This window comes from Plasmodium sp. gorilla clade G2 (assembly GCF_900097015.1).
Source record: "Plasmodium sp. gorilla clade G2 genome assembly, chromosome: 6".
Lineage (NCBI taxonomy): Eukaryota > Apicomplexa > Aconoidasida > Haemosporida > Plasmodiidae > Plasmodium > Plasmodium adleri (nom. inval.).
In genome coordinates, this window is record NC_041698.1 from 45,001 (window position 1) to 57,065 (window position 12,065).

Sequence of the window (12,065 nt, forward strand, 5' to 3'; positions counted from 1 at the left end):
ATCATTATCGTCCTGAACAAAATCTACATTAATATTACACACATTACAATTCTCAAAAACAATTTTTGCAATGTTTTCATTATTATATTTTATAATAGCATATTTCTCACCAAATGAAAATAAAGAAAAATATGATATATGCTCATTTAAAAAAATAGAATTGTTACTTATTATATATTTGCTCAATTCATCATTATCTCTAATATTATTTAATGAGTTAATTTTTATAGTAGTACTATTCTGATTGTTTCTTGTAAAGTTATTGTAATTATTATAAGTGGATCCATCATTATTATTATAATTTATATTGACCATATTATTCATATTATTCATACCGTTTACATAATTCATATTATTCATATTGTCACTACCTCCACCATTTATTCCATTATATACATTTCCACATTGATTATTATTTAACACTTCAATTCTGGCTTTTATATGTTTTATTAATGTTTCCAAATTTTGCTTATTTTCTTCATTTGTATTTTTATCATTGTACATGTTTATATATTCATTTAATTTATCATTACATTTTCTTAATAACTCCTTTTGTTTAATATTCATAATTTCCTGTCTTTTATCAGCACTTAAAGATAAAAATTTCTTTTCTGTTATATTTGGAGACACATATTTATTACTATTAACCATATCGTTAAAATAACTAATTTTTTTAGATTCATTTCTTAATTCAAATTGAGCATTATTAAAATAACTTGGCAAATAATTATAGGCATTTAAAGCACTATCTGTAGACACAAATTTTACAATAAATAAATTTTTGCCTTTCATATAATTTACACTTTCAATATCTCCATAAATATAACATAAACTATATATAAAATTTTCATCTTTATATTCATTTGACATATTATAGATATATAAAATCCTTGCTGTTTTCTTATTTAATATATATTGGTTATCATTGTTATAATAATTTCCAGATACCATATTATTTGTGTATGGGTTAACCATCCCATAATTCGAATTATAATAATTGTTATTATAATTAGAGTTATTCATATTATTATTATTATTATTATTCATATTATTATTATTATACATTAACGCATTATTATTGTAATATCGGTCTTCATTAAAATACATATTATTATTACTATTATTATTAATACGATTCATATCATTCCCTTTATTATCATAACTTTGCGTAGCGTAGTTATTTGAGCTATTAAAACCATTATTGTAAGAACTCATTTTTTTCTTATTACTAATACAATACTTAAGTCAGAAAATAGCATAACCTACACAAGCATTAAACACACAAAAGGAATATTTATATTTGTAAGATTTATTATCTGTTCAATTCAATAACTTCAAATTATACATATATATTCGTAAAATGTGTATATATATGTGTTATTTAAAAAAAAAAAAAAAAAAAATTTTATATTTGTATTTAAAATTGAAGAAAGTCCAAAATTTAAAATAAATGTAAATATATATATATATATATATATAATATCACTATATTTTAAAAATATTCATAAGTTTTAACCTTTTAATTAAGTATATGAAAAAATACTCTTTATATTCTCGCATATATATATATATATATATATTATAATTTAAGTGTCATACACATAATAATATATACATATAAACATTATACAAAAATTATATAAATATAATATACATATATACATATGATATATATTTATCAAGAAATTATTTTAAATAAACATTTTCAAAGTTCTGTATAAGTTTCATGATATAACTTTTCATATTTTTATATTTTATAACGCATAAAAGTAAATCCCTGTATCTTCACTAAAAAAAAAAAAAAAAAAAAATTAAATAAATTAAAAAAAAAAATAAATAAAATAAAATCAAATCAAATCAAATTGATCAAATGAAATATCATATATTAATTTATAAATATTTAAAAAAAAAAAAAAAAAAAAGTTTAACTTATATTCACACATTATCAGCTGATCATATTCCACACATTTTATTTTTTTTCCTTCAAATCATTGATTTGTTATATGTTTATATATTATTTTAACTTTTATATATTTCTTTAAAAATTTTAATTTTTATTAACTATTTTTAAAATCTGTCCACATATGGGAAAATCAAATAATATACATATATATATCATCTATTAAATATATAGAATTATATTAATCAGTAATATTAACACACACATTTATACATATATAATATATATTATTAAATAAAGATTCAATTATAAATTTTCTAAAAATACACATTTATAAAGGACCTTCTCTCAATTTATCTTACATATATTATTCATTCATATTCTCATTTTTTTTTTTTTTTTAAATAAAAAAAAAAATATAAATTGTTCCAGCAAAACTTAATATCTTATTCTTATATATATATATATATATATATATATATATATATATATATATTATATGTACACTTCTATATGACCCCTATTAATTCCTTTTTTTTTAAATAACTAATTTTCACTTTATATTATTTCTTTTATATATATATAATTAATAAAATGATTCAAATGGTAAAATATGATACTATATTTTGTAATCCTTCATGGAAACTTTTAAAAAGGTGCTTTTAAAAAAATTATTCAAATTATTTTCATATCAACCCATATGAATAAATAAAAGAATATTTATATGATAATAATATCTATTGGTAGATAAAATAATACTTAATAAAGCACTTTCAATTCAAAAAAAATAAAAAATATAATAAAATAAAACATACATACATATATATATATATATATATATATATATATATATATATATATATTTATTTATTTAATTTTAAAAATACTATTGTTTCAAATGTTGGTATATATATTATCTCATTATAAAATCACCCACAATTGACAAAAAAAAATATATAAATTTCTAAAATGCAAAAAAAGTAATGTATAAATAAAAATATTACTCCTAAATACACATAAAAAAATAATATATATATATATATATTTTTTTAATTTATATTTATTTATTTATTTATAATACCACGTATAATATGAATAATGCAAAAATTGATAAGAACAAAAAATGGTGAAGGTCTTGGGGAGAGTGAAAAAAATATAAATTTAAGTATAGACGAGAATAGTGGTTTTTTTGAATCAATATTTAAAAATATAAGAAAAAATGAATATTTCAATGCAGGTGTTGGTATTATATCTGTAGGAGCTCTAGTTACTGTAGTGAATAGATTAAATAGTTGTGTGTATCAAGCTGTAAAAAAAAATATATTTACATCTCTTGAAATAACTATTAATGATAATGCTTATTATTGGATTTTAGAATACATAGTAAAGAAAGGAGTAATTAGCAGACATTTAAGCTTAAAAACACAGATGACAAATGAGAAAAATAAGAAGAATGTTCTTTTCTCATTTTTACCAAGTGTAGGAAATCATTTATTATTTTATGATAATCATTTTATATTTGTTGAAAGAAGTCGAGATAAAAATATGATATCTGAAGTTAACAGATCAATACCCTTTGAAAATATAAAATTGAGTACCTTTATATGGTCAAAATATGTATTTGAAAAAATATTAAATGATGCAAAATTATATATAGAAAAAAAAGAAGAAGGAAAAACATTAGTATATAAAAGTTTTGGACCAGAGTGGAGACCATTTGGTACTCCCAAAAATAAAAGACCAATAAATTCCGTAATTTTACCAGAAAATCTAAACGAGTATATAATTAATGATATTCAAACATTTTTAAATTCAAGTAAATGGTATATTGATAAAGGGATACCTTATAGAAGATGTTATCTTTTACATGGTCCTCCAGGATGTGGAAAAAGTAGTCTTATAACAGCTCTAGCTGGTTATTTTGATTTTAATATATGTACTATAAATATTAATGATATATATTTAACAGATGATAGATTTATACATTTATTAGCAACTATACCACCTAAAACTATTTTAATATTAGAAGATATTGATTTTATTTTTATTAACGATCCTATAATGAAATATACAAATAATGATCCAAACTCTTCATCAAATTCATCTATTTTTACAGGCACAAACAATAATAATACAATCAAAACATTAGGAGTCTCATATAGTGGATTATTAAATGCTTTAGATGGTATTGTTGCAACAGAAGAAAGAATTATTTTTATGACAACAAATAATATTGAAAAATTACCACCTACCTTAATAAGACCAGGAAGAGTAGATATGAAAATACTTATACCTTATGCAAATACCTATCAATATAAAAAAATGTTCCTTCGCTTTTTTCCTGAACATCATGAACTCTCTAACAAATTCGCTAAGATATTTGAGAACTTCCATTTAAGCATGGCTGAAATACAATCTTTCTTTTTATTTTCTAAGGTGGACCCTTATAAAACTGTTCAAAATGCCGAAGAATGGGTAAGGACATATGCCCAGGCAAAGGGAAAAAAAGAATAGCCATAATATTAATAACATAAGGTGTAAATGTGCCAAGTTGTTAAACACTACAAGTTATTTAATAAATGCACGAACATTTTTTTTATAAAAAAAAAATAAAATAAATATAAACATATATATATATATATATATATATATATATATATACAATTGTGTAAGATTTAAAAATAAGGCTATCACATGTAAGCCCCAAAACATTTTTACATTGTTAATTCATTATATCATCATATATATATATATATATATATATATATATATATATATATATATATATTTATATATATATTTATATTTATTTATTTATTTAATTATTCATTTATTTTTATATATCCATACATTTATGTGACACACATCTTTAATTAACTTTTGCTATGCTTTCGGCCAATGGCCTCCTTTAAATTGTAATAACCCCTTTGATAAAGTAAGTGATTCAATTCCCTTTTAATTTGAACAGCTGATTTCATACCATTAAAAACCAGACAAGAATATAATTGACAAACTGAAGCACCTGCTTCAATTTTTTCTAAAGCATCTAATCCACTAAATATTCCTCCTGAAGCAATAATGGGTATTTGTTTATTTGTATAATTATACATTTCACATATAAATTTTGTAGATATATCTTTTAATTTTGCTCCACTAACACCTCCTTTTTTATTTTCAAAACTTTTTATATCATTTATTTGTGTCGTAGTATTAGAAATAATCATACCATCTATATTAGTTTCTAGTAATACTTCAGCTATTTCTTTTTTCTGTTCTTGGTTAAGATCTGGAGCTAACTTAACAAAAACTAAGGGTTTCTTTTTTGTAGTATTAAACCATAGGATGTTATCATTAGAATTTTTCATTATGTCACTATTATTTTTATTTAAATTTTTTGTTTCTCCTATTTTATCTTCATTATAAATATTTTCATCATTCACAATATTATTTTTTTCTAAATTATCTATTTCTTGTTTTACACTTAAAATTATATTTTTTAATTTCCCAGCTTCTTGATTATCTCTTAACCCAGGTGTATTGGGGGAACTTACATTAATAGCTATATAATCAGCGTATCTTCCTATTTTATTAATACAATATTTTAGATCATCTACAATATTAACAGTATCTTTATTTTTACCTATACTCACACCTACAATATGTTTACTTAATAATTTATCTTTTTCTTGTCTTTTACGAAAATCTATTAAATTTTCTGTTACTTTATCACAACCCATATTATTAAATCCACAAGAATTTATAACACTTCTAGATTCAACATCTCTAAAAATACGTGGTTTAGGATTACCCTTCTGACCCTTAGGAGTTATTGTGCCAATTTCAATAAATGAAAAACCTAATTTTAATATACTATCTATACATACACCATTCTTATCAAATCCTGCAGCAACACCAAAGGGATTTATAAAATCTAGATGTTTAATATTTGCACTTGCATATATACTATCATTACTAGTATCATATGGTAATATATTATATTTTCCTAGTAGTAAAAAAAGGTCATGACATATTTCACCATCAATATATTTTAAACAAAATTTTAAAAATATATCATATAAAAAAAATTCAGGATTATAAGATTCAAAAAATCCATATAATCCAAATAATGAAACAAATAATAAAAATATTATTTTTTTATGCTTAGATTTTTCTTTTTTGATATTTTCATAAATATAATCATTATCTATTACATCTTTCTTATTCTTTACAAAATTAGAGGTACCTAAATTTCTTATATTAATCTTAAAAGGTACAGAGAAATATGATATATCATTTATTTTCTTATTATATTTACATATAGGTGAATAATTATATTTAGTATCAGTACTTAATATTTTCCCACACTTAATATAATTATTATTAGAATCTATCTTATTATAATATCTATCATATATTAATAACCTTAATAAAGATTCATTGTTCATATTATTACTCTCTTTCTTTTTGTTAGTATAATAAAACTTCTGTTCAAGTAATTTTAAAACATCCTTTCTACTATAACTTAAAATATGTTTTTTTTGTGAAAACATAAATTGAGGTTTCAATTTAGAGATCATTTTAAAAATATTATCATCATAACAAAAAAAAATTGAACTCTAACTATCACACAATTGTTAAATATATAAATTGATTATATATATATATATATAATATATATTAAATAATTATATAAAAAATGGGAATTTTCAAAATAATAATATATATGGCCCTTCAATTATTATTATTATTTTATACTACTTTTATAAATATAAAATTTATAAATACATATTATTATATATCTATCTATATATATATAATTTTTTTCCCTTTCAAAATATTACATTATATATTATGCATCACATAAAATAGTGAAATTTTTTTCTCCTTTTTGACCACCTAACAATTCCAACATGAAATAATAAATATATATATAAATAAATATATACATATTTTAATTTTATATTTATATATTTATATATTTATATTTTTTTCTTTATAACAAAATACATGAATATAAATATTATCTATATTAAGTATCATATTAAAAAAAAAATGTTTATAGGATTTTCAAAAAGTTAATCAATTTTGTAATTTTCCAAATATTCATAAATGAATTAACAATTGAAGGATTAAAAAATAAATACATACAAGAATAAAAAAATAAAATATATTATATATATATATATATATTTTATTATTTAAAATTGAAGAGTATTTTAAAAAATATAAAAATATGGATAATACCTTAAAAACAAAATGTATAAATGTAAAAAATAACCAATATAAGAAAATATGAAATTTAACATATTATAATATATAGAGACTGAAAAAAAAAAAAAAAATGTAAGATAAGATAAGAAATGAATAAAGGATATATAAAATATTTTTTTAAAAATACACACATAAAATCATGAAAAAAAAAAAAAAAAATTTATAATAAGCATATAATTATATATATTATTAAATACAAGAAGGTTTTAAAAAAATGAAAAATACTTAATTACTATTTTTAAATAGGGTAAATCCAAAATATCATTATTGATAAGGATTAATTATAACATTAATGTATAAACAAAAGGATACATATATTATATTTACATATTCATGTCAATATTAATGTGTTATATATAGTGTAATTATATTCATATTTACATTCATATTCATTTCCTTTCCTTTAGTCAAGAAAAATTTTTTGTAGATCTTTTTTATCAAATGGTACTTTACACTGTGGACATTTTCTATTTCTTGTTTTTAAATTATTGAATATACAATTGTTACAATAAATATGACCACATTTGATAATAATATAATTCCTAAAGTTTTCCATACATACACTACATATTAATCTTCTTCTTAATTCATTATTTTCTTCAATTAATAAATGATCATCAGAATTTTTAGATAAATTTTTTGATAACATTTTTGAATTTTTTATTTCGTTAGATAATTTATTCTGAAGAGTAGAATTTTCTTTTTCTAAATCTTGACAATGTCCTATTAATTTTTTATTACAATCATAAACATTTTTTAAAATGTCTGTTAATTCTATTTTTTTTTGAAATATGATATCATATTTATCTTTTAATTTTATAAATAAATTCATTTGTTCTTCTCTTTGACTATCAGAAAGTACTGTATTTTTTCTTGCTTGAAAAAATAAATTTAAATAAATATTAACAAAATCATCATGTTTTTTATATATATTATTTATATGTTTCATCTTTTCTTCATAAGTATTTTTTAATTCTTTTAATTTTTCTTCTACATAAGCTTTATTTATTTTATTATTAAATTTATCCAATAATTCTAATTCTTTATTTTTTATTTGTAATATCATTTCATCAACTTGTTCTTGTTTTTTTTCAAATTCTTTTGTTATTTCTTCAATTTCTTCATTAATTATATTATAATTTTTCTTTAAGCTACACAATTCCTCTTCTACATTTTTTTTTTTGTTTAATTCTTCTTTTAATTTCTGGTTTTCTATATATAACTCATTAAACCTTTTTTTATCATCACTATCATTTTGAATATCGGTCAGGTGAATTCTTCCTCCTTCCTCACATATGGATCCATCATTAAACGAATTATCTATCATATTTACAGGACTCAATATTTTTTTATCCTTTTCATTCTCTAATAATATAATTTTATCTTTTAAATTTTTCTCAGACAATTTCAATTTCTCAATATACAACTTCATCTTTAAAATATCACTTTCTTTTTGTTGTAATTGCATGGTTTGATTCTTGTCAATATTTTTTAATACATTTATTTCGTATTCTAATGTATTCACTTTATTACTTATTTTATCTTTTTCCATATTACATGTCATCATATTTACTTCTAATTCTTTAATACTTCTAGTTAATTCCTTCTTATCTTCAATAGTACTATTTAATAACTGTTCATATTCTTCATCCTTTTTATTTTCCATCTTTAATATTTCATTTTTTAGAATAATGTTTTCTTTCTCTTTCTCTTTTAATATAATATATAATTCATTAGATTCTTTTAATAAATTTCGAAATGGTTCACTATGTATAATATTTTGTTTTGTTATAACATTTTCAACATGAACAAAAATATTAGAATCACTGTTAATTTTGTGGCATACATTTAAGCAATTTTTTTTTACATCATCTTCATTCAAAGAATCTTTCTTATGTTTATTATGAAATTTATAATTACGATTATTATTTTCATTATCCTCACTATTATAATTATCCTCACTATTGTAATTATTATTATCATCATCACTATTGTCATTATCTGTAAGATCATTTTTATTATTACGTTTATATGAACTATCCCCTTCCTCAAAATAACTTACTTTTCTATTATCAATACTATTTTGATAATTCTTAATATTATCATCAAGAATATGTTTACGAATATTATCATTATTCAATTTATATATTAATGTAGCTTTTTTTTTCTCTAATCTATCCACCTGAATTTTTAAACTTTCGTTATCCTTTTGTAATTCGTTTATTTTCTTTTTTATCTCAACATAATTTTTATAATAGAAACATTTCTCATAATTTATTTTGCGTATATAATCTAAGTTATATTTCCTGAATTCAACATTTTTTAAATACATAATTTGATTTATAAGATTTAATGTCTTCTTTAAATTTATCAAAAAACATTTTTGTATCGTCTCCTCAAAAAGGTCTTGATTACACTTGATTTTTTTTTTTAAATAATCTATATTTATTTGTTTTGTTTTTTTATCTTCTTCATTTGTATAATTTTTATTATTCATCTTATAATATGATTTATCTTCCTTTTCCATTATATTCTCACCTTTATTATTACAAATGGTATTATCATCATTTTGGTTTTTTTCAGCCTTTTCATTATCTAATTCATTATATTCCTTTACTTTTACACTTTGAACAGTTCCTATCTTCTCTTCTAAAGAGGAACAAATTCTTTTTACTTCATTTGGATTACATTCCAAACTTCTTTTTTTATTATTTACCACATTTTTTTTTTCTTCTTTTTCTTCACTTTCATTTTTTACAGAATCATAAGATTTATCGTTATCTCTTCTATTTACTTTTTCATCACCTGAATATGATTTAACCTTATCCAACATTTCTCTTCCCTCATTATATATATCATAATTATCACACATATTGTTATTACGTGGAGCGTCATCCATATTATCCTTTTCTCTTTTAACTAAATTTTTATCATAAAATATATTCTTTTCATTTTCATTATGATACAAATCAAAAGATACAAATGTTTTGAAAAATTCTTCATCCTCTTTATTTTCATTTTCTTCCTCCTCTTCATCTTCTTCGTCTTCTTCTTCTTCAACGTGCTCATTTTTTTTTTCCTCATTTTTTTCTTTCTTACCTTCATCCTTTACCTTTTTCTTTTTCTTCTTCTTATTAATATATTTTAAAAATACTTGTAAAAAATTTTCTATATTATAATAAGGTGATTTCATCAAAAATTTCTGATTGGCTTCATCTTCGAGATCTTCTTTAATTACATTATTGTCTTTTACATGTTCATCATTTTGTAATTTTATTATATTATTATATTCATTTATCTCATCACCTATGTTTCTTTTTTTTTGTGTATCCTCCCCTTCTTCATTTTCTTCTTTCTTTTCATTATTACAAATAAAGTTTAATAAATCGTTATTAAACACACTCCATACAACATTTACATTAGTTAACATACATTCATGGAAACTTAAATCATTTTTTATGATACTAATATATTTATTTTTTTCTTGAATCTCTCTCCTATATACATTTAAACAGTTCTTTAAATTATGTATATATTCGATTAATAACTCGGAATTTTCTAAAGGTAATGATGTAGATTCGTCGTTTTCATTTTTGCTTCTTTTCTTATTACTCATTATTTTATAAATCGCAAACAAAAAAAAAAAGAAATTATAAAATATGTACAAATATATATATATATATATATATATATATATATATATGTATGTATGTATGTATGTATGTATGTATGTAGGATGTGAAAAACCAAAAAGATCTTATTATATCATGTATATAAAAATTATGTATAAATAATATATAACATAAAATACACTTATATAATTTATCTCAATCGGGGAATTTTTTTTTTCTTTTTTGTTGAACATATATAAAGCCGTTACATAATTTCAAGGGTTCTTATAAATATAATACAATCATAAAGAACTAAACATATATATATAAAAAATGTTTAATATATATGTTTTATCTTTTCTTAACTTTTTCTTTTCATTAGATATCTCAAAAAAAAAGTTCTATTCTTCATCTATATAAATAATTAAAATTATATACATATATATATATATTATGGAACATAAAACAATATACTTTTTTCCATATAGTAAAAAATAAAAATATTCGTAAAAATAATTATAATTAATAAATATATTATTTATTTATAGTTCCATATTTATCATATAAAAAAAAAAATAAAATGAAATGAAAAAAACCTATATAATAATTTCACATCATCGTTTTTTTTTTTTATTATTTTATTATTTTTTTTTTTTTTTGTTTTCCTTTATTCGATAAGAAGAAAATAGATATGGGTTTTTCATTCCTTACTATTATATATATATAATAAATATTGTATATATTTAAAAAATTAATAATAATGAACTTATATATATATAATATACATAATATTTAATATGGTGTATTATTTATTATATTTTTTTTTTTTTCATAAATTTAAAAATTTTATATAATAAATAAACATATATATATATATATATATATATATATAATATAATATTTTTTTTTTTTTTTATAAATTATAGTTTTGTTAAATATATATATTATCCTTTTCGTATTTGCAAAAAAAAAAAGAACGGTATATTTTATAAAAAAGTAAATTAAATATATTATAAAGGTTTTATATTAATATTTATATAATACATTTATTATAATGTATTTTTTTGTTTTCTTTATATTTTTTTATATCTGTAAATTTGTAAAGATATTCTTAAAAAATAATATTTGTATATATATAAAATCCCTTTTTTTTTTTATTTGAACCTTTCAAATATATTTTTTTACTTTTTATCAACGTATTTATTTTAGTAAATTAGTATATGTAAACATAAATATTTATATATGTCCTTATATATTTGTACGTGCTTATTATTAGTACTAAA

At 19.2% G+C, this 12,065-nt stretch overlaps 4 protein-coding genes across 4 annotated transcripts in view; 1 reads left to right on the forward strand and 3 right to left on the reverse strand.

Annotated features, from left to right (window-relative positions):
- The window catches only part of PADL01_0601200 (conserved Plasmodium protein, unknown function), a gene marked incomplete at both ends in the record, with an annotated part of 1,251 nt that extends 36 nt beyond the window's left edge, over window positions 1-1,215 (reverse strand). Inside the window, one exon of the mRNA XM_028680731.1 lies at window positions 1-1,215. This exon is cut by the window's left edge and continues 36 nt beyond it. Within this exon, the coding sequence (XP_028537179.1) occupies window positions 1-1,215 (1,215 nt within the window).
- A 1,783-nt stretch (window positions 1,216-2,998) lies between these two features.
- On the forward strand, window positions 2,999-4,414 carry PADL01_0601300 (mitochondrial chaperone BCS1, putative; the record flags this gene model as incomplete). The annotated part of the gene is made up of 1 exon (XM_028680732.1): window positions 2,999-4,414. One exon carries the CDS (start codon window positions 2,999-3,001, stop codon window positions 4,412-4,414), a length of 1,416 nt encoding a protein of 471 aa, XP_028537180.1.
- A 359-nt stretch (window positions 4,415-4,773) lies between these two features.
- Window positions 4,774-6,477, reverse strand: PADL01_0601400 (dihydroorotate dehydrogenase, mitochondrial precursor; the record flags this gene model as incomplete). Its single annotated transcript, XM_028680733.1, has 1 exon — window positions 4,774-6,477. One exon carries the CDS (start codon window positions 6,475-6,477, stop codon window positions 4,774-4,776), a length of 1,704 nt encoding a protein of 567 aa, XP_028537181.1.
- A 1,097-nt stretch (window positions 6,478-7,574) lies between these two features.
- PADL01_0601500 (trophozoite exported protein 1) lies at window positions 7,575-10,787 on the reverse strand (the record flags this gene model as incomplete). The annotated part of the gene is made up of 1 exon (XM_028680734.1): window positions 7,575-10,787. The coding sequence occupies one exon, from the start codon at window positions 10,785-10,787 to the stop codon at window positions 7,575-7,577; it is 3,213 nt and encodes a 1,070-aa protein (XP_028537182.1).
- Between the last annotated feature and the right edge of the window lie 1,278 nt (window positions 10,788-12,065).